The following is a 21,206-nucleotide window of genomic DNA, read 5'->3' as shown; positions in this document are numbered from 1 at the left end:
ATTGCTGAGCATATATTACAAGAATATGTCTTTGGTTAATTTTAGTTTGTGTCTATTCCTGTACTTTCACATATCAGTTTATCCACTGAAGGGCAGATCAAAAATCAAAGGCCTTGATACTGTGTAAATGCTGTTAAGCAACAGCTATAAGGTTTGTTATCAACACTGTTTTGGTCACAAATCACAACAGCATTCAAGCTGTCATGAAGAAAATTAACTCCAACACAGTATACTGAGTCCATCTGTGGAAAGCCAGCACTTTGCATACGCACAGAAAAAGCTTTTGTCAAATCTCATCAACAATAGTTGAAAGAATTTCAGTCTACAAATTCCACCTGTTTAAGGGACAACATTTACAGGTAGAGATAATATCTTTCATTAGATCATCTCTTACATTTGAAAAACTTAAACAATCTTTTCAACATGCGTGCATGAAAGCACTGAAAGATGTAACCCACTTCCAACAAATTCTTGCAGTTATTTTGGGGGAGTCCCCTCCCCCATCAAATTAAAATTGTTATAATAGCTTTTTTGTTATTTTTTTGTTATTGTTAGGTTAGTCATCTTCCCAAGAATATTCTTCAATTACCTTGTAAGGCGGGTTTGTGTCTGTAGAGTATTCAGAATATCTTGACTGCATAGCATATTATTCAGTGATGGAATTCTCTGATGGCTGTTCTGTGCATTTTTGTGAAGTGTAATGAGATTCTGTTCCAAGTTCCTGGAGAGCTGGCATCTATTCCATTAATCCATAGTCAAAAATAATCTTTGGCTGGCAATCAGACAAGGCCAAGGCCTGAATGGCCCATGGAGTCTACACTAACATCTTCACACCGGAGACATTTATCTAAATACGGGCCGAAGGATGCTGCAGTCTGACAAATTAAACAGGAAAGTGGTCACAATTCTTACCATACTCTTCTGCAAGCAGATAAGAGGGGTTTACTTAATGGAGCTGTCAATCAAGCACTAGTATCTGTTGATAAGTATCCCATAAAATGCAAGAGCAGTGTGATTACATATTCCTCGTTACTCTACGTGTTGTAGAGAAAACTCATGTTTATTAGCACACTTATATGGCTGCTACAGTGATTTACTATGCAATTAATTTCACAGTGGCATAGCATTAATGATGCTTGAAGTATTTAAAACTATGGAAGGCATGTGTTGAAAAATAAACTAGCATGCAGTGAGAAGCTTTAACCCTAGAAATACTTAAAGGATGTTTTCAGACAGTTAGGCACATGGGTGAGTTTTCTGTATTACTGTCATCAGGAGAACTAATTTTAAGAATGCATGTACACTGAAAGGCTCTAAGGTTATATCTCTACCATTCAGACATCATCAATTAGAATCTTTTTAAATAGACATCTATCACACTATTTGGAACATTTCATTTTTTTGCATGTATCACACTAAATTCACAGCTACTCTCTGCTGACTGAAGATAGAGGCAAGGATGCAAAGCATAGAGTACAGTGGTAAATATTAGTTTGTGTGAATGGCGTGGCAGTTTTGGTGGGCACACCCAATGAGGCTTTGGCACCTTTCAGGTGCATGCTTAGAATATAAATTTACCAATCACTAATTAACACATAGTGCTCAGTAAAACTTAAGAAAACAACTTCTAATCTATTTCTCCAGTCGTCCTCTGAGTCGTTCTTATTATAGTTACTCTGACAAGTAGACACTGAGGTGATTTCAAAGATATGTAAAAGAGCCTAGGATACAGGAGTTACACAGCTTGTCCGCAAAGCTAATTCTGTGATCATCTAAGTAGCAAAGTTCTTGTCTCCAGGGTTGGGCTGCCTTTCTGGTCCTCGTGATGAGCTGGTACCCTTTATTTACTCATGACCGAACTCATGAATTTGCTATTTTTAATATTTACACTATTTACTCATGACACTCTACAAAGAAATTCCACTAATTGGGGTAATCTGTAATCTAATACATCTACTAACAGTTAATATACTTTCATACTATAAAAACCGATTTGTATAATAGTTCAGGAGATAATTTTTTGTCATGATCACCAGATTTACATCATCCTTCTGCACCTGAAGAGCTTCACAGAATTTAACAGGATTGCTCTGATGTGCAACGTCTCTGCAAGGAGGCAAAAGCTGGTGGGATTAATCTACATTAATCACTGAACTAATGCCAATAGTACTAGAACAAGCATACTCCAGTAACTAATGTATTAAATACCCTCCATGTGCTTAAGGAACTCAGTAGAAGAGTAGTCCTTTGCGTAATTGAAACATAAATATATTGCTTTCCAATAGCCATCACCCAGCTACTTCGCCCTGCTTTTAGTTTTAGTTTTAAAAAGGAAAATGTGTTTTAATCAGTGACCCTGTTGATTATACATCTACACATTTCCAGATCTGCATGGCTTCTTATGGACAAATATCTATCTTAAGAAGTAGGCTCTTACCAAATAGAAACTGAAATGATGCAGTTTTGAAATACAAAAATGATTTAAGTTCTAATGAGCTATCTGGAAATGTAAGATTTCTTGAATAAAGACTGTGCAGCAGTTTTCAGAAAAAATAATTTTTTGACATGTTACCAGAAGGCATCAGGTGCTGTAAAGCAAGAATTATAGGACACACTCAAAAATGTCACACTGGTTAACTTGCAATTAGAATGCCTACATGGAAAAATAGTACTACCAGCATAATTAGATGTACTGCTAGATATCCAGACAAGTTAATGAAAATAGAGGATAGAAGAAAGGAAAATAGAAAAAGGAGAAGAAATATTTCGTGATAAATTTACTGTCATTTCCTTATGACTGCACTGACTGCCAATTTTACTATTGTAAATCAGGAGGAGAGCTGCATCAGGCCTTTGAAATTTCTGTGCCTATTTTGAACCGCTCCTCATCCTTAGTCACTTCTAAATGAAAACCTAGGCTGCTTGACCATAGTTGCCTAAAAACAGAAGGTTATGGATACTAATTACTGCATTATTATCACCTAAGAAGTGTTACTCCTAGGTATCCCTAAACAAAAACCCATGTGAGACAAAACGTAGTTCCAGACAGCTCCAAAAGGGTCCTGCTGCTGTGCACAGCAGAGCCAATGCTGACCAGAGCTCCGTGAGAGAGGATTTAACAAAGGGTACATGAAAGAGTATAAGTAATAAGGAACGAAAGAAGCAAATTGTTATGAACCATCTGCGACCCCTACTCCTAACCCTTGTGGCACTCAGGTAGAAGTTGAGCTTAAGAAGGAGGGTAAGTGGGTTTAGATTTACATTTTTAGTTATCATTTCCCTATTATCGATTGGCAAGCAATTAAATTAATCTTTCACAACCTGATCGTGTTTTGCATGTAATGGCAATTGGTGTGCAATTTCTCTCTCTTCCTCCCAAGGCGCCTTCTGAAGTTTTTTGATGTGTTTTCTCCCTTCTGCTGCTATCTTGTTGAGGAGGGGGAGAGAGAGTGCACCCCTTGGATGACACCTGGGCACCGCCATAAAAAAGTAGAAGTGGTGAAGCAGAGGAGAGAATACGGTCGCAAAGAAAGCAGTGCTTTTAGATGTATACCTTTATCTGTTTGTGCAATAAAACAGGACTTAAACTGACTTAGACACGTTTCACAAGGGCTGCTCCAAACGTAGTGCCTTCTATTTTATTTTGCTGGCCCACGACAACAGAGGTGGACGTTGGTGGTACGGCAGTAGAGGTTGAACCTTCCCAATATTTCATTATAATTTGTTGTTGTACAACAGAAAGCAGCAGAGGAGCAGTCTGACAGAATGGCATCTGACATGGAAGTGCATACAAAACGAAGGCGTGGAACTAAATTCCTCCGTTCAGAAGTTGTACCCACTGACATTCACTGATGGCTGCTGAATATTGCTGGACATCAAATAGTGGATGTGAGTGCACAGAGGCAGTGGGTGCTGCATTTCAGCAGCAGCAACTGTGAGTCGCCTCTACTAGCACAGATTTTTACAAGCTCTTTCTCATTGATGGTGAAAACACATAGCTAATAATGGTAATTATGCTTAAAAACAGTATTTTGTAGCAGAGAATTTGCTCTATCAGAGGGGGCCACTGTCCTCCTTGTGCCTATTGTGGTTTTGACAGGAATAAACAGGAGGCAACCTAAATATTTATACTACCTTAAATCTCAAAAAAAAAAAAAAAAAAAAAAAAAAGATGGATTTAATGAAAAATTGTTTAAATTTGTTAACTTTAAGAAGAAATTTATTACTCTGTGCAGCAAAAATAAATAAATAAATAAATAAGTTATAAAACATGAAAACATTGTCCTTTCAAGGTCAAATACAAAACAACAGAACAGTGCCCTGGTTGTGTTCGTGACCTCAAGGAAGGTGGGGCTGGTAAAGTGTTCACAATGTGTTTGTATTTGCTTTCAGGATTGCTTTTCTTTAGCCTTTCTGGGTTGTTTACCATCTCTGGGGGATGGCCCAAGCTGATTTTTTTGCCAGTTTTCACATAGCAAGCGCTCCTGATACCTCAACCTTGATTTAATTTGGTAGTTGCACTCAGTATGGCCACTGCTCTCACGTTTCAGGAACCTTACTATGGAAACTCCTTGACAAGTATACTCTTCAAGAGAATAAAAACAGCTTTCAAATTTTTTCAACATACCATGGATGCTCAAACTAGCATGATATTATTGCTATATCTGCTGTATGTGTTCCCAATTTTATTTATCAAGAAGCTATTCAAAATATCACCTAGAGATCAACTCTAAGGCAGGATGGCTGAGGATGGAAAGGTGGGTAGGGGGATGTGGGCAGTATCTATCATGACTGTCACCCCTGATGTGTCTGGAACTCAACCCTGAACACAAGCAGAATCCTGAAAAGCTGACAATATGATAAAAAACTGTTCCCTGACCCTGGCAACATCGAAGACTTAGAGCCCACTGCAGTACAATGGGGTCTGGCATGTAGCTGAAGCAAAGAATCAGTTTGTGCTGGTATCCATCACCCCTGCCCATAAGTAGAAACAATGGAAAAGAAAGTCAGCTCTTTTAGTAAAGCAGGTAGAAGATGAGGAAGACTACTCCATAGCAGGCATCACAACCACAGCATGTGACACCCTCATGACATCAGGAAAGCCCTTTTCAGAGCCGCTCCAGAGGCCTGGCAGGATACTTGGAGCCATCACAGCCGAGCCAGGCCACGGGCTGCAGGGAAGTATGCAACCAAAAGGCAGCATCCAGCCCCAAGGGTGAGCTGCCCACAGCTTGACCTCTGGTGCATCCAGCCCCATGGACTTGTGAGTGTCCAGCTTTTGGAGCAGGTCCAAAACCACTTCCTCATGGATTATGCAGGGCCTATTCTGTTCTCCATCCCTACCTGCAGGGAGAGGGGCTGTGTTCCCAGGGAATAAGAAGTCTTCCTCTAACAGACTGAGGCAAAGAAGGCAGTATGTACCTCAGCCTTATTCTGATACTTGGTCACCAAGTTGCCCTTGGCATCCAACAAGGGACAGAGATTTTCCCTAGCTCTCCTCTTGCTGTTGAAGTATTTATAGAAATATTTATCGTTTTCCTTTACCTTAGTGGTCAAGTTCAATTCTAGCTGGGCTTTGGCTCTTCTAACTTTCTCCCTGCGCAGCTTAACTACATACCTGTAATCAGCAAAAGCAGCTCGCCCACTCTTCCAGAACTTTCCTTCTGTTCTTGAGTTCCAGCCAAAGGTCTCTGTCAGTCAGTTCAGCCTCCTTGCCCGTCAGCTCGTCTTCTGTGCCTTGGGGCTGGTCAGCTCCTGCACCTTTAAAATAACTTCCTTAAAGTATTCCCAGCCATCCTGGGCTCAACACACTCTCCAAAACTGCCTCCCAAGGGACCCTCTCAACCATGCTCCTGAAAAGGTTAAAGTCTGCCCTTCCGAAGTCCAAGGTGGCAGTTCTGCTGACTCCCCTCTGTGGTTCGACCAAGGATCAAGAAATCTAGCACCTCATGATCACTATGCCCCAGATGGCCTCCAACCTTTACATCCCCCACAAGACCTCCTCTGTTAACAAACAGCAGGTGCAGGATTTTGCTTCCCCTCGTTGGCTCCTTCACCAGCTGTGTCAGGAAGTTATCTCACACACACTCCAGGAACCTCTGGGACTGTTCCCTATCTGCTGCATTATAAATCCAGCAGATGTCTGGGAAGTTGAAGTCCCCAACAACATCAAGGGGGAAGAGACACTGAGACCACACCCAACTGTCTATGAAGTGCCTTGTCCACCTCTTCATCCTGGTTGGGTGGCCAGAAGCAGACTCCCACAGTAATATCAGTCTTATTGGTATTTGCTTTAATTCTGACCCATAAGCTCTCAACCTTGTCGTGATGACCATCATTAATTTCCATACAATCACATTCTTTCTTAACATAGAGGCATGGCCTGCAGGCCCACAGGGGCCTGGAGAGCCACTGCTCATCACTCCAGAGCACAACTTCCCACCCTTGGTCTGGGCTACTGTGTTCAACCAGCACACAGGAGACCTCACAGCCCTGCTCTGGTTGCTGCAACAAGAGATGGGGAGGATCTCTGTCAATGGGTTGGGGAGGTGCGTGCAGCACGGAGCACCACTGTGGGTGTTGTCTCATTCCAATTTATAGGACAGAGATCAAAGAGATACACACAGATGTCAGCCACATCATCTCTCCCACTTGTAAAACACAAACGCATCAGCACTAACCACTCTTCTTTAGTGTAAAAGAGGAAGCAGCACTGGAACTTCCAGTAGCTCATTCATAACGTTTTTGCTTTTATTGTTAGTTTGTAAGAGGAATTTCATATACGACTGTGGTCAGATACGAGAGCTTATCCATACCTAACACATGTCATTGGACTTGGGGATAAAAAGTGAAAAAGAACACAAGGAACCAACATGGCTTAACAAGGCAGAGCAGCAAAGTCATTTTGAAAATAAAATAGTTGCTACCACTAGTGAGTCACAGTGCAATCAACGGTTTAATCAAACAACGACATTATATCCAATATTTAGAGAACATAAATATCCCATAAATTCACTACAACATGAAGAGGAACATAAAAGCTTCACATTCTCCCACTCGATCTACAGAACTGGGGACAAAGTGACACAACTGCTCCTAAAGAGACTGCTCAGCCTAACAGCTCTCCCACTAAACGGACTGGATGTTACCCTTGCTATCCCCCTGGGAAGGTGTGCTGCAACTCATCTAGAACTTTCCCCATTGTTAAAGCACTCAGAATCACAACACGCCCGGCCCCCATGGATTATATTCAGTGGACATGCACTAACAGTCTGTACAACGCATCACTTCACCTGAAGGTAATGAGTAAGTCATCGAATTAAATTTAACCCCCAGCCTTCCGGGGTCCACATACTTCCATTCTACAGTCATGAAGAAACACGTGCTCCCAGTAAGAGCCACTAATTACTCGAAGAAGCCTCTGTAGTTTTCACGTAGGGATAAAGCTGATTGGAAGCAGCAGTCAGAACAGACACGTATTTACAAGTGTGAGTCTTGAAAGACTGATGCAATTAAAGGGTCCTTCCCTCCCAGGAGAGGCCCCGAGCAGCTGAATGCTTACGTACCACACACCAAATCTTCAGTCTGACTACAGGCAGGACACAGCAGCCGTGCCAGACAAGGTCGAGGATGTTGCTTCTCATCTCTTAAGAGCAACTTTTCTGCTTCTAGCTTCAGGTGCAAATGTGTGGAGGCTTCCTTAGGAAGTCTTACAGTACAGGCAATCTCCTGTAACACATTTCCCATCAGACAGAATGCAAAAGGCAAAGCAACCCCCTCGACATGACAACAACATCCAGTGCCAGGGAAGAGAAATTTAACATGCACATGAACAGCAGCTACCGGTCTTCACACAACAGCCTGCTGCCAAGCTTTAAAACTTGAACCTAAATTTAAGACACTAAATGGTAAACTTTGTCAAGTACTAAGATTTTCTTCCAAAGTGCTATGCCACATTTGTTAAAGCTATGCCAAAGGAAAAAGTTATCTTAGAGCAGCTCATGGTTGAAGTCCCCCCTACTCAAACTGAAGCCTAGAAAAGCTCACAGCTGGGTGGCAAGAACTCTGTAAAGCAAAACATTTCAATTTGCATTATGTCAGTGCACTGGGATTTAGGAGATTTGCTTTCAAAAGACGTTTTAAGATGATTCTTTGCAGCAAGTTCTGATACATTCTCAATAAAAATCTGTCATTAGATGGAACACTGTAGGGCTGTGCCACTTCTGTAAGATTTTGTTTAACTAAGTTTGTGAGGACAGGATTACCACTGCAACAGAAGCCGGATGGGAAATGGCAGTGTGAACCAAGACAGAGGGAAGGGTGTGGGGCTTGTCTGGTTTTGGTTTTGCTTTGACTGAAACATTTGTTAAAAAGCAAACCAACCTCAGGAATCACCTTGCACTGAAGCGCAGTAAGTAGCAAGGTTTTTAAAGTGTCAGTTTTCTCACTATAGCTGTATTTAAAAAATAATAATAATAAAAGGTCTGAATAATACATCTTTTTCTAGGGAATGAGATCTCCTCTAGTTGCAGGACTATCAGAAATCAATCCTCTACCATCTTTTATATGGATAACCATTAGCAAATTACAACATTTAACACATTCCTTGGCATATGTTACTATTGAATAGACTTACTTAGCCATCCAATGCTCAATACTTCACAGAGGCTACTATAACTGTGTCAAATGTATTAGAAATCCAGATTTACCTGGATAAAATTAAGACATTCCAAACTGGAACACTCATTCAGTTATCACACACTGGGAACAAAAAAGCATGTCAAGCACTAGAGAAAAACACCAACAAAAAACTGTCTAAATTAAATACAATCAAGAATACTGTCTAGTCAATAATATTAATCAGTATACTGAGGGATCCTGAAGGCATCACATATGTATTGTCCATGAAGATAATGATGGTGCCTTCTTTAATATTAAAGAAGTCATAGCTATAAAAAGAGAGTTAGTCCCATCTCAGTTTTCCAGCACGGATTATTTATGTTCCTTCGTTGGTGCATAGTACAGTTCCATGGGTTTGTTCACTTTCCAGTACTTCTCACTGACCAGTTCCAAAGAGAATGACCCATTTAATACCTAGAAGAAAACACAAGAACACATGTGAGAAGATCTGATGGTGTGCACAGGCAGCAATCTATCAACAGCTACTAACACTGGAGCAGGCAGTGACTGAAAGACATCACTTGATACGTGGAACAAGTTACTGACTAAATGCTGAGGGTCAGAAAACAGTAACACGAGCTATTACAGACTGTCAATCTCACTAAAACAGCACGCAGAACAGCTCTGCTAATTGCATACAAAATGCACATTGGTGTAAATGAACTGAACTTTTTTGCTTCCTCTGTATGTGAACAGGGAGAGTAGTAGGTGTATTGACACCAGAAGCATCTCTGCTTTTTCTCCTAAGGGCTCCTCTGTCATCATGTTTGAACACTGTGCAAAATAGACTGTAATGAAACATCTGCATTTCTCTTAACCAGAAGTTTTATTTTATTCAGAAAAATGCCCAAGTATAAAGCTACGTGCAGAGTTCATTCCAAGAGCAATACTGCCTTCTAGCCTAGTCAGCAACTGAGAAGAGAGATTCTTCCCTAAGTCTGGCTCACAGTAGCCTTTTTGTACAGGAGGATATTATACTGCAGTGGAGAAATCCTCCATTTCAATAGACATTTCCTGCTCTAAGCAGTGCTACAAAGAGAGTTCTCAGACAAAGAGGTGTTTTTCCTCTTCAATTTTAACTGTACAATGAAAGGTCAGGTCCTCACCTGAAGGAAATCAGCTAATAGTTGCTGACATAGATGGGTTTTTTTTTCCCCAAATAATTTGTATCCCCTCTCTTTAATGAAGCTTTTGCTACAAACATTTTCCTACAAAACAAGTTATCTGCTTCTGAACGAGTAACCTGGTGCCATTTTATCCCTAAGTCAGCTCAGGAATTAAGTCCCTGCATGGGTTATAATCACATCTGTATCAGAGATGTACCAATGCTCAATTTTCCTCTTAGAGATTTCACTTACAGTGAACTGCCCATTGGCAGTAGCTATGTAAATAGTATACTGCTTCTCACTGGCCGTGTCAAGATTCATCTGATTTGATTCTCCTTTGCTCCGAAGCTCTTCCAGAGCCAATCTCACAGCTAGGTACTTGGACAAGTGATCAACAGTGGCATTGCCTGAGGTCTTGATGTATCTGCAATAGCAACCACAAAGATAATCAGACATTCGTATTAGGGGTAAAGACACCTGGAACGCTCCAACGTTAAGCATCACATGTGTAAAGGCCTGCAAAGACAGCAAATAAGAGTAACTGATTGATTTCACCCTACATGCACACAGCTTAACAAATTACTTGGTTCCAAAGAGTTCTTGCATTTTTTTATTCTCCTCCCACAGGCCCTCCTGCTCTTTGTAGAGCACAGACAGTGCTGCATGGCCTTGTGCTTGAAATGAAAAGCTTGCTAACAGGCTGTCAATGGATTTGAGAAACCACTCACAACAGGCTGAAATCTGAGCATGGATGCAGTCCAAAGTTGAGACCAAAAACCATAAGGTGTGAGATGATGCACACTGCTCCTTTGCCCCTTGCTAAAGGTACTCCTCCTTACTGCCTCATTACCTGCTCCCCTTCAACTCTTCATGCAAGAATTCCAGTCTGACACAAAGGCTGCAGGGGCCTGTCCCAGAAGCTCTGCTCTGTCTTTGCCTTTCAGACTAACTCCTAGAACTCCCTTGGAATTACAAACCAAAAGGAAAAACTGGATGAAGCTTATATGTAGTAATATATTTACTGAAACTACAGAGTGATGTCTCATCTGAAGAGAAAGCCAGGAAGAGATCCAAGGAAACTCCACAAGACTGCTCACTGCTGCGATCCAGAATTTGCAGTCTGTGCTCACAAAGGATGATGGAAAAATGCCAGACAAAGCTTCCAGCCTACAAATCACACAAGGCTGCTCCAAAAACACTTGCACAAGGCTTGTTTATTCACAGACAGCCTTACTATAAGTAGGTATTATGCCATCATTCTGGTATCTACCTTGAACTGCCAGAAACTCTTAAAACCACCTTCATCTCTGACTGAAGGCTTAAAACACCATTACTGGAACACTGTATAGACATTAGCTGAGCAGTACCATCTATCTGATGTGCAATGAGAAGGGTGTGTGTGTTTAAACAGGAGGTGGTCCAACCAAAGCCCCAAGAAGTTATAAAGTAAAAACAGCAGGAATTAAACAAAGAATAAAGCCATTTACCTTGTCTGTGCACTGTCATCATTCTCCATGAGGGTAGGATGAGGCCTAAAGACTAACTCTATTTCACTGGCACCATCCAGTACAGGATCTATAGCCACAGCTGCGTTGTTATTGTCCAGTTCTAGCCCAGAATCATCTGATGTTTTGGTCCTCTTATTACTAGGCCCAGCTTCCTGATTACTGTGTGTTGAGGCATTGCTGCAGTGTGAACTGTCACCATTATCTTCCGCTCCACTGCCATTCTCAATCTGTTGTTTCTTGCCCCTCTGTAACCTGGTGACAAACAGGCAGAAATAAACACTAATCCTCACTCTGAGCTTATACAATCTGTACAACTCACCTCTCTTGGAAACTTATCTCTCTTGGACTTTATATCTTGGAAGAAAGATACCCATATATAAAACTGCATACTTTTCCCTATCCCTCAAACACATTTTAGGCATGTTCTAAGATCATTTTAAACTTCATGCAGCTAATTTTACCCTTTACACAAGACAGACCAGTGTTTTAATCAAAATAGGAATCCATATGTGATTTAGAACAAACACACTCCATCAGAATAAAGTTTGGGGTCTTCTGCCCAACTCCTCCCCAGGCTGAAAAGCCTAACTATCTTCTTCAGTCTTTCTTCACAGGAGAGGTGCTGCACCCCCTGAGCATCATCGCAGCCCTCCAACAGCTCCACATCTTTCTTGTGCTGGTGGCCTCTGCAAGGACTCCAGATGGGGCCTGTGCATTGGTAACACAAGGTCTGGCTGCCAGAGAACAATAATATTTCAAAACAATACAGCTAGTAACACTTTGTTGTTGTTGTTTTATTAATACAGTGTTTTTAACCAAAGCTGTAAGTTACTTTGGCAGCCTTCAGCAAGGAGGAAACTCTTGCTACACAGAGTGAGGAGGTGGTGTATTTCTAGCATTAAGGCAGGCAACGTGAACAAATTAGGGGACTACATACCTGTTCATAGCCTGAATCTTTAGTCCTTCCTCAATGCTGTGACTTAAAGCTTGCTGGTTATTGTGTTTACTGATTCTTGCCAGCACTCTCTCCTGATGAGCTTCATATTCATCACGGCTTGGATAAATTTTACTGATGAGAGCATCAAAATTGGGATCTGGCCTCAGGGATCTTTTTGACACCAGCTTTTTACGACACGTGGGACATTCTTTGTTGCTAGATGTTAAAAAGGAGAGGGAACAACATTTTAGGTCTGTGGTAATGACAGAAGGCAGTCCTAATGCTGCAATTGTTAGAGAAAGCATTCATCCTGATTCAATCCATAAATCTGGAATGGAATGGGCCTTCCAGCTTTTGACAAGGCAGATAGTTTGAGATACTTAAACAAAATAGGAAGAAAAAAAAACAGCTCCTTGCTGTAATTTTTAAAGTATATTTATTTAAGGTATGTTTAAGTATAATGTATTTTGACTGAAGAATCAAGGAGCTCTGTGCTACAGTTTTTTTTTTTTTCCCTCAATCTTCTGGCTTTATTTTTACTTAGAAATGTTTTCTCTCCTAGTGGAAATTACATTGAAAGGTACAGTCCTTCAGAGGACCTGCAGGATGAAACAAAGACTAAGGAACCCATTTTGGAGTTCAAGCACTATTTTCTGTGAAAACTAACAGTCTTGTCCTTCCCAACATTCTGTTCTAATTTAATTAATATATCAGGTTCACATGGTTTTTTTTGTTTTTCTTGTAAAAATAAGTTGCTTCAATAACAGATATATCACTGGCTTCTTTACTGAGAACAGTTTTCTAGGTTCTCTTTAATGAGAAGAGTAGTCTTCCTAATTACTCATCAGGATTTCCACAGGCACAGTGAATTCAGTGCAAACACTGACACGATGGGCACTCTCAGAAAGAGCAGCACCCAGGGTTTAAAGGATTGCTTGATCACATTTTCATCTGAAGGGAACTCTCACTTCCCTGTACTGCTATTTCCATACCCGCTCCTGAGGGCTGTAATGATACAGTCAGCACAGAAACGATGCAAACATTCTTTCGTTGTCATGGTGTTTTTTAACATATCCAAACAAATGGGACACATGAGCTCGCTGTGCAGGCTCCTGGGTGACACCACGATTTCCAAGCCATCGGTGATCGCTTCCTGGTGTGAGACAAAGTAAAAGTTCTTGAGGGAAATTTCACCTTCAGACAAAAACATAACAGTAAAAGCAAAGGACATATTCAACCGCATCGACTTGCTAAAGGAATGGAAAGACAGAAAGAAACATGCTTTTGTTGGGGAGGATTTTTGATTTTTTTTAATTTTCTGTCATTTGAAATAGATGGTCGAGACTGTTAAAGGAAAACCTTAGAACTCAAATTCCAACAGATATAAAATGAAGACCAAGGCCAGCTCTTCAGCACACATTACCTGAGGCGTCCTTTGCAACTCGTACAAACTGAGCTCCCACGTCTTGCTTAAAGGCTGCGTCCCATTGGTCTGCACAGCTTGAGACATGGCTGGAAGCAGAGAAGAACAAAATGGTATAGTCAGCTCCAGAATCAACTCCCCTCACTCCCAAGCAGGCCGTCCTCCAAGTGAGCCGTTCCCCAGGGCCTCCAGCCCCTGCAGTCTCACGCAGCAGGAACCCACTGAGGCACTGGGACTCCCTGGCACTGCCCCACACCAGTGACACCGAGGGAGCTCCCCAGCCACGAGTGCTCTGCAGAACTCCATTCAGGCTGCTAAGCACAAGTGAGATGGAACTGAAGCCCAGAGTGTGGGCCTGGCACAGGGGTGGCACTGGCAGACTGCACAGGATACATTCTCTCACACACACACACACCCCAGTCAAGTTAAGTTCCTTTTATTGCCTTTTTATTTAAACCCAGGTTTGTATTTCCAGACTCTTAGAATCTGTAGCTGGCTGCTGCTTTGATTTGTACCTACCAGGCATGTTATAACCTGGTTTCAAATCCATCAAGTTCTACAGAAAAAGGGTCAACCTCTCTCAAGAACAAGGTTACTTTACAAGCTTTAATTACAAGCAAGGAAAGCAGCTCCGCAAAGATAATTGTATCTGTTCTACTCCAAGCCCATACATCAGTTTTTCCACCTTACTGACATAAAGTAGGTGTGATCACTACTATCTATAATAAGGGTCTGAAGTTGTCAAAAAATAAAGAACTGGGGGATGTCAGCCCTTCAACTCCAAATTGTCATTTAGCTGTCACACAGGACACACAGCTCTGCATGGGTCAGAAGAATGAGGTCCACTGTGCATCACTTACCTGATGGCAGTGACAAGCCACCAGAAGCCAGCTGCACATCTGGCCCCACCTCTGGCACAGCACTGCATGCTTCTCTCAGGGACATGAATGTAATTATGGATAAGTAATGTGTCAGCAAAGAAGCAGTGCTGCAAATTGTACTAGTGGCATACAAAGGAAATATTTCACAGTGATTTAATTTCAGCTGTTATTCAGGTATGCAACAGGTCCTAGTCCTTCAGAGTCAGGGTTTCTGCTATGTCTATGTGCTATGCCAGTCAGCTCATCTCATGAAGATCCAACATTATCCTGTGTTTGCACTGAATTAAACACTCTTGAGTGCTCTTAAAGCTGACTTATTTTCTTATCATGATGGTGGCTGTGCCAGTGCCTTGCTGCCAGCCAAAATACCAGCCTGGAGAACAAGTATGTTAACATTACCTCGACACACAAGAGGCCATGCTGCAGGAGTGATATGATATGTAGTCAGTCAGCTTTATTTTAAAAGCTTCTCATCTGAGATGCAGTGTGCTTAATTCTCACCCTGAGGTATGCAGTGACAGCACTCTGGGATTGCAAGAAGAAAAATACTGGCCTTAAAGCTACCAGAAAGCAGAGAGATCCACGCGGCCCTCCTGGACACTAGTGAACACCTCCTCTGCCTCTAATACAGACAGAGGCGAGATCAGAACACAGTGGAAAAAGAGTTAACTCACAAGAGGCTGAAAAGTGAAGGAAATAATAAGTGACCTCATCACACCTTGTGAAAAAGAAGATGAGACTTGGCAGCATTCTTGCTGCTCCCTTACTTCTTATAATCTGTTTCCAAATCCATACCGGCCCTGACAAACGCACCGGAACATGGTTTGACTTCCTTCCCTGACGACACTGCTGGACATCAGATTAGACCACTCTGCTTCTCACTGCCACAATCTCCCTGCAGCAGCATTAACAGCTGGCACCAGCGTCAAGGATCAAGCTTCACCAACTCCATGTTCTGACCTAAAATTGCCTTGACCACGAAAGCACCACCTGGCAGGCTCAGAACCACAACCACCAAGCTCTCCTTCAGATTTGCCCATCTCCGACCACTGACCACAACAGGGAGGGATGCCACACAAAATGACACGGACAGACTCAAAAAGTGGACCTGCATGAATCAAATGAGGTTCAAGTCCAAATGCAAGGTGCTGCACTTGGGCCAGGGCAATCCCAGGTATTTATACAGACTGGGAGAAGAACTCCTTGAGAGCAACCCTGAGCAGAAGGTCCTGGGGGATGTAATCCTGGACATGAGCCAGCAGTGTGCTCCTGCAGCCCAGATGGCCAATGGTATCCTGGACTGCATGAATAGAAGGGCGGCAGTGGGCAGGGAGGGGATTGTACCCCTGCCCTCCCCTTGTGAGGCTCCATCTGCAGGACTGTGTCCAAGCCTGGGGCCCCCAGCACAAGAGGAATTCAGAACTGTTGGAGCAGGTCCAGAGGATGGCCATGAAGAGATCAGAGGGCTGGGGCACCTCTCCTATGGAGAAAGGTTGAAGGAGATGGGCTTGTTTAGCTTGGAGCAGAGAAGAAACAGGTGAAAACTCACTGTGACCTTACAGCACCTGAAGGGAGCTCATACGGAGGAGGGGGAGCGACTTTTTACATAGTCTGATAGTGACAGGACAAGGGGGAATGGCTTTAAACTAAAAGAGGAGAAACTCAGGTTAGATGTTAGGAAAAATTTCTTTACTCAGAGGTGAGGTGCAAGCACAGGCTGCCCAGAGGCTGTAGATGCCCCGTGCCTGGAGGCGTTCAAGGCCAAGTTGGATGGGGCCCTGGGCAGCCTGCTGGAAGGGAGTTGGACCTCAATGATCTCCAATGTCCCTTCTAACCCAAACCATTCTATGAGCTCCTCCACTCATGTTAGAATGAGGGCAGAAAATCCTCTCTGCCAGCTGAGCCCCAGAACACCATACAAACGTTTTCCAAGAACAGTTTCTCTTCCCTGTATGGCCAACAGCATCCAAGAATGCCATGGGTTTTGACCATGGGTTTTGACCAGGGCAGCCCTCTCTTTCTGCCAGAATTTCACACTTGTGACTCTTCAAATAGAGCTGTAGGTGCTGATGGATTAGCAGACAAACTGCAAATTTATAAGGATGAAAATCTGAGAAGATATAAAGCCATCTAGAGAATACAAAAGCAATGCTATCAGGCAAATCGTTTCAGCTGCTCTCACAGAACACTGGAAAGAGATATTCAAAGCTGATTTCAGAGTTGTCACTGGATACTGATCAATTAATATGCCACAGTAACATAAGAGAGCTCCTTTGTAGATGCCTACACGTGAAGATGAAAGTTTTGCATCACTTACACAAAGCTGGGGTTTAAAATACTTTTGTACACTAAGTTGAATTCCATCACCTGCAAAGCATAAATCAGAGCCAATTAAAAGGCTATTAAAGATGCCAAATTAATACAAACCATGAAGCTGGAACTTCAAACAGCAATTACATGCTTCAGAAGTCATATCTGATAGGAAATAAGTACTCACACCATGCTTTCCACCCTTACGATGTGCTAGCCTGCAAACAAGCACATCTTTGCACTTTGCTTGTGGGGCAGAAACTATGAATTAGAACAATAAATGGCTGCACCTTGTTATGAACTGCGTGAAAGAGACAAAAGCAGCATGTCAGTAACTTCATGGGCAACAGCACTGCAGGGAAATAAGAAAGCAATGAGATTTTTGTCACAGCATCATCCCTGGATCCTGCATTGGACTTTGGAAAGACATCTCCACAGCCAGCTGTAGGCTGTCAGCCTGCAGGGAGCAGCCATCAGGCACACCACCTCATTTCTGCCCTACAGAACTGCCACCCAAAAGAAGCTGTATGATTAATTCAGGAGCACGGACTCCAAGACATCCCAAAGTAGCCACAAAGCTGAGGAAGGCAGAGAAACCCAAGGCACAGTGACTGTTCAGCAGCCTCAGCAGATAACAGCACTACAGAGTTCCCCAATATGACTGCTCCTCACAACCACACTACTACTCAGTTTTTAGTTTTCCCTGTAATGAGTCTCAAATTCCCATTTACTCTATAAACTCTATAGGCATTTCTCATCAATATAAGGAAATCCTACTAGCAACACCTAACACACAGTGTCATTACGAAACCTGCAGCAGGCTGTCAGATGACATCTGAGAAATACCAGCATTTATGAAATACATAGATTCCCAGCAGAGGGTATTTCACAGCTTCTTCCCAGTATTTATTCTCCTAAGGAAGAAAGTGATTTTCCTGATGCCCTAAGACATGGCATCTTCCCATTAATTGCCACTCACAATTTACTGGCACTGAAAGGAATGGATCCACAGAGCACAGCAGCATCTCTGGTCTGGTCGTCATGCTGCTCATCCTGGCCCAAGGAAACATTTGTGCTATGACCCCATACAAACCAGCTGCTATTTACTTTTACTCCTCAGGAATAATTCACTGAAGCTCACGCTAGTAGAAGTGACCAAAAATGAGACAATTTTCCCATGGTAGATGCAAGAGCATAAAAATTTAAAATGAAGAACATTGGTCATTCTCAAGGCTGTTTTACCACAGTCTTAAGAACAGTCACATTCTGGATATGACATGAGTATATGATTTAAAGTCAGTGTTTTTCAGGGTACTTATAGCAACAGAGTAAAAGAAAGCATGAGCACTGCACGTCTGCATATATTGCTCTTACACAGCTATACTCCAATTCCAGTTTACTCTAATGTATTCTATATTCCCTGCTAGAGGCATCAGTTACCATTTGAGCTGTGAACCAAGTTTTGGTGTCAATAAAAAACATGGCTTGAATTTCACTTTGCAGACTGCACAGCTTCAGTGCATCCCCCAGACCACACCTCCTGCCTGAGGGAAGCACGGCCAGAGCTTTCAGACTCCTTCCTCACCATCAGCATGCTGTTTGGTGCCCTCAGCACCAAGACCTGGACTCGGTGCTACAGTGAACACGAGGAAAACCTTCAAAGGGCAACAAGAAACAGGAGAATGACAAATCACTTCCACATTTCATTTGTTAGAGAACTGCTCCCCTCCACCACAGCAGCTGCCCGGGCCGTTGAGGCCTGAACCAAGACAGAAGGCTAACACCTCTTGGACCACATCGATTCAGCCACCTGGCCATCCTTCTTTTTGGCATACAACATACCTACTATCCATCATGTTACATTAATAAAATGGCAGGAAGTCAAGAGATTTCTGATGAGCTTATGTTGTGGGAGAAATCGTGAGAGCACCAGGTCAAGATGCTAGTTCTTCAGTTATTCCAGGGCAGTTTGTTAGCCACTCACCCACTTAGCAGTCAGGGAAGCTAATCACAACTAACAGCAATCTAATTTTCTGGGTAACAACTAAAGATGGCGTTCTCTACTTGGTTGTTCATAAGCAGAAAATAAACCTCCCACAACGTCTGGGAGACTCCAGTAATCCCACACGTGACTGACTTAACACCTACAATAGAAGTGTTCCTCGGAAGCTGGGTGACAACTAACAAGTGATGCCTCCCTCAAATAAAGCTGTGTATTTTATAAATGGTGGTACAAGAGCAATACTTACACAGTTTAAATCCAGTAAAAATAGTTTAATGTTAGCCCTGAGTGGTGCAGAGTAAGGAACAGATCTGATTTTCAGTTAGTTGGCAGATTGCTGCTGTCAGCTCCCCTCTGCTTGGGAGAACTCCACCACTCAGAAGCGGGGGAAGGCAGACAGTAATTCCTAAAATACTTCCCTACTGCAACAAGTCTGAACAGCCCCGTAACACTGAACCCTGCTCATTCCTCAGGAAATGAAGAATTTGAGGCCACTGATCTTCACCAACAAACAGAACCAAATTTAGGCTCAGCAACATCCATTCTTCGTTGCATCGTCACTAAACTGCTGCTCTCGTCAGTAAAAATAAGCAAAGGGTGTTTAAGTAACCATGAAAAAGCAAGAGGGAAAGAAAGAGAAATGTTTAAGCGGAAGAAATTCACACATCCCGACATCTCCTTCACATCTGAAGCAGACAGGCGTGCTACAGCTGCCCACCATACTCCCGCTCCACGATAAAACAAGCTTAAAAACACCAAACTCAGCACTGGTCAAAGATGCCCAAATGCTCCACATCCCCCCCAAAACACACGGGGTCACCGCCCTGCGCCGTGCGGTGAAAGCAGTAAAGGAGGCTTTTCTCAAACACCATTTCCAGAGCCAACGAGCTCTAAGGAAGCCCTAGGGTTACTTGAACGCCTGCACTGAAGCCTAAGGAGGACACAAAGCTTGCTACCAACGATGTGACGCGGCCAGCATGCGTGCGCCGATCATTCCTCCCACCTCGGGGAGCTGGGAGCGCTGACCCGCTCCAAAAGCGAACAGCTCACGACCAACATCCCACTGCGGGACGGCACCGGAGGGCCCGGAGCTCGGAGGGGCCGAGCAGCTCCCGCACACACCGGCATCACGGAGACAAAAGGGCGGGACGGAGCCGCCGATAACGCGCTCACAGTGCCGGCGGCCGCCCGCAGCCCAGCCCGAGCCCCGCCCTGCGTCACGTAGGGCAAAGCGGCGGGGCCGAGCCCGACCGCGCAGCCCGCAGCATCAGCGCGGTGCGCGACACCGCAGGACAGCGCTGGGGCAGCTCCCGGCCGCCCCCTGCAGCCCCGTGAGGGGCAGAGCCCCGGCGGTGGCTGCAGCCTGCCTGCCTGCCTGCCTCCGTCCCGCGCTCACCTCTGCCGCCGCCGCTCGCTCCCGCCGGCGGAGAAGCCGCAGCCCCGGCAGCACAATATGGCGAGCGGCAGCTCCGCAATGGAGCTCGGGAAATAAGAGGGGAGTTACATATTCATAGCCGGGGCCGCCGGCACGAAGCCGCTCGTCGCTCTCCTCGCCCGGCGGGGCTCCGCTTTCCACGCCTCCCGCCCCGCAGCCCGGCTCCCACCCCCCCCCCCCCCCGAGCCGAGCTGTGCGGGGCTCCCATCGCCGCCCTCCCCGTGCCCGCTCAGCCCCGGGCCGCCGTCTGCCTTCCCTGAGGCGGAGCGGCTGATTGAACGCCCCACCGGTGGTCTTCAACTTACCGAGTTAAGGAGAGCCTCGGCCCGCGGTGCCCTCAGCGCGATTAATCCCGGTGCGAGGGAACTGAACGTGGAGATCGCCACGCGGGACATAAATCGAGCTCCGTCTTCGGCGGTGCTACAAAATCGTTTGGATTGACTCGATAGCTTTTTAACCATCGACTTTGGCACGGCTGGAATGCTAGCGGGTAACTCCGGTTTGGCTTTTGCCTCTTGATGCCAAGAAATCCGACAAAGTAACTTGACACACCAACAAAATATGTCCAGCAGGTGTTCCCTTTATTACAGCACTGCGTGCGTGGGGGATCTCTCCACCAAACGTGCACACCGAAGAGAGAAACGAATACACGTTTAAAAGTATAGCACATGCACGTTGATCACATTCCAAACTCTGGTTATCGAGGGGATTAAACTAGATTTGCAGTTGTCTTTACTATAGAGAAGCAGTTCTCGTGATTCACTCCCCTTGCAACGCTTGTGTTACTCTTCAGAAGTTCTGGCACACTGGGATCCTCCTCGTGGCTCTGCAGCACAGTTGTGATGCCCAACCCAGTGACCCACGCTGTGTTTGGGGATCCCCACGTGAACCCACTCAGCAGTGCCAGTGCTCTTCTCTCAGCGGG

At 44.0% G+C, this 21,206-nt stretch overlaps 1 protein-coding gene across 1 annotated transcript; it reads right to left on the bottom strand.

Annotated features, from left to right (window-relative positions):
• Window positions 1-6,745: 6,745 nt before the first annotated feature.
• RNF2 (ring finger protein 2) lies at window positions 6,746-20,305 on the bottom strand. The gene is made up of 7 exons (XM_065745483.1): window positions 20,243-20,305; window positions 13,654-13,742; window positions 13,223-13,383; window positions 12,231-12,446; window positions 11,273-11,545; window positions 10,038-10,209; window positions 6,746-9,093 (listed from the first exon to the last, which is right to left on the bottom strand). Exons 2-7 carry the CDS (start codon window positions 13,738-13,740, stop codon window positions 8,992-8,994), a joined length of 1,011 nt encoding a protein of 336 aa, XP_065601555.1. The 5' UTR covers window positions 13,741-13,742; window positions 20,243-20,305; the 3' UTR covers window positions 6,746-8,991.
• Between the last annotated feature and the right edge of the window lie 901 nt (window positions 20,306-21,206).

The sequence above is a fragment of the Cyrtonyx montezumae genome, unplaced genomic scaffold (assembly GCF_038088225.1).
Source record: "Cyrtonyx montezumae isolate F1298 unplaced genomic scaffold, pur_monq_1.0 scaffold_1, whole genome shotgun sequence".
NCBI lineage: Eukaryota > Metazoa > Chordata > Aves > Galliformes > Odontophoridae > Cyrtonyx > Cyrtonyx montezumae.
Note: the sequence above shows the minus strand (reverse complement) of the source record. Positions and strands in the feature narration are given on the sequence as shown.

Coding starts and splice junctions, on each gene's coding strand:
- RNF2 (XM_065745483.1), bottom strand. CDS start 13,740: ATGTCTCAAGCTGTGCAGACCAATGGGACGCAGCCTTTAAGCAAGACG. Junction 13,384..13,653: donor AGTTGCAAAGGACGCCTCAG/GTAATGTGTGCT, acceptor GTCTCACACCAG/GAAGCGATCACCGATGGCTT. Junction 9,094..10,037: donor CTGCCAATGGGCAGTTCACT/GTAAGTGAAATC, acceptor GTTTTCTTCTAG/GTATTAAATGGGTCATTCTC.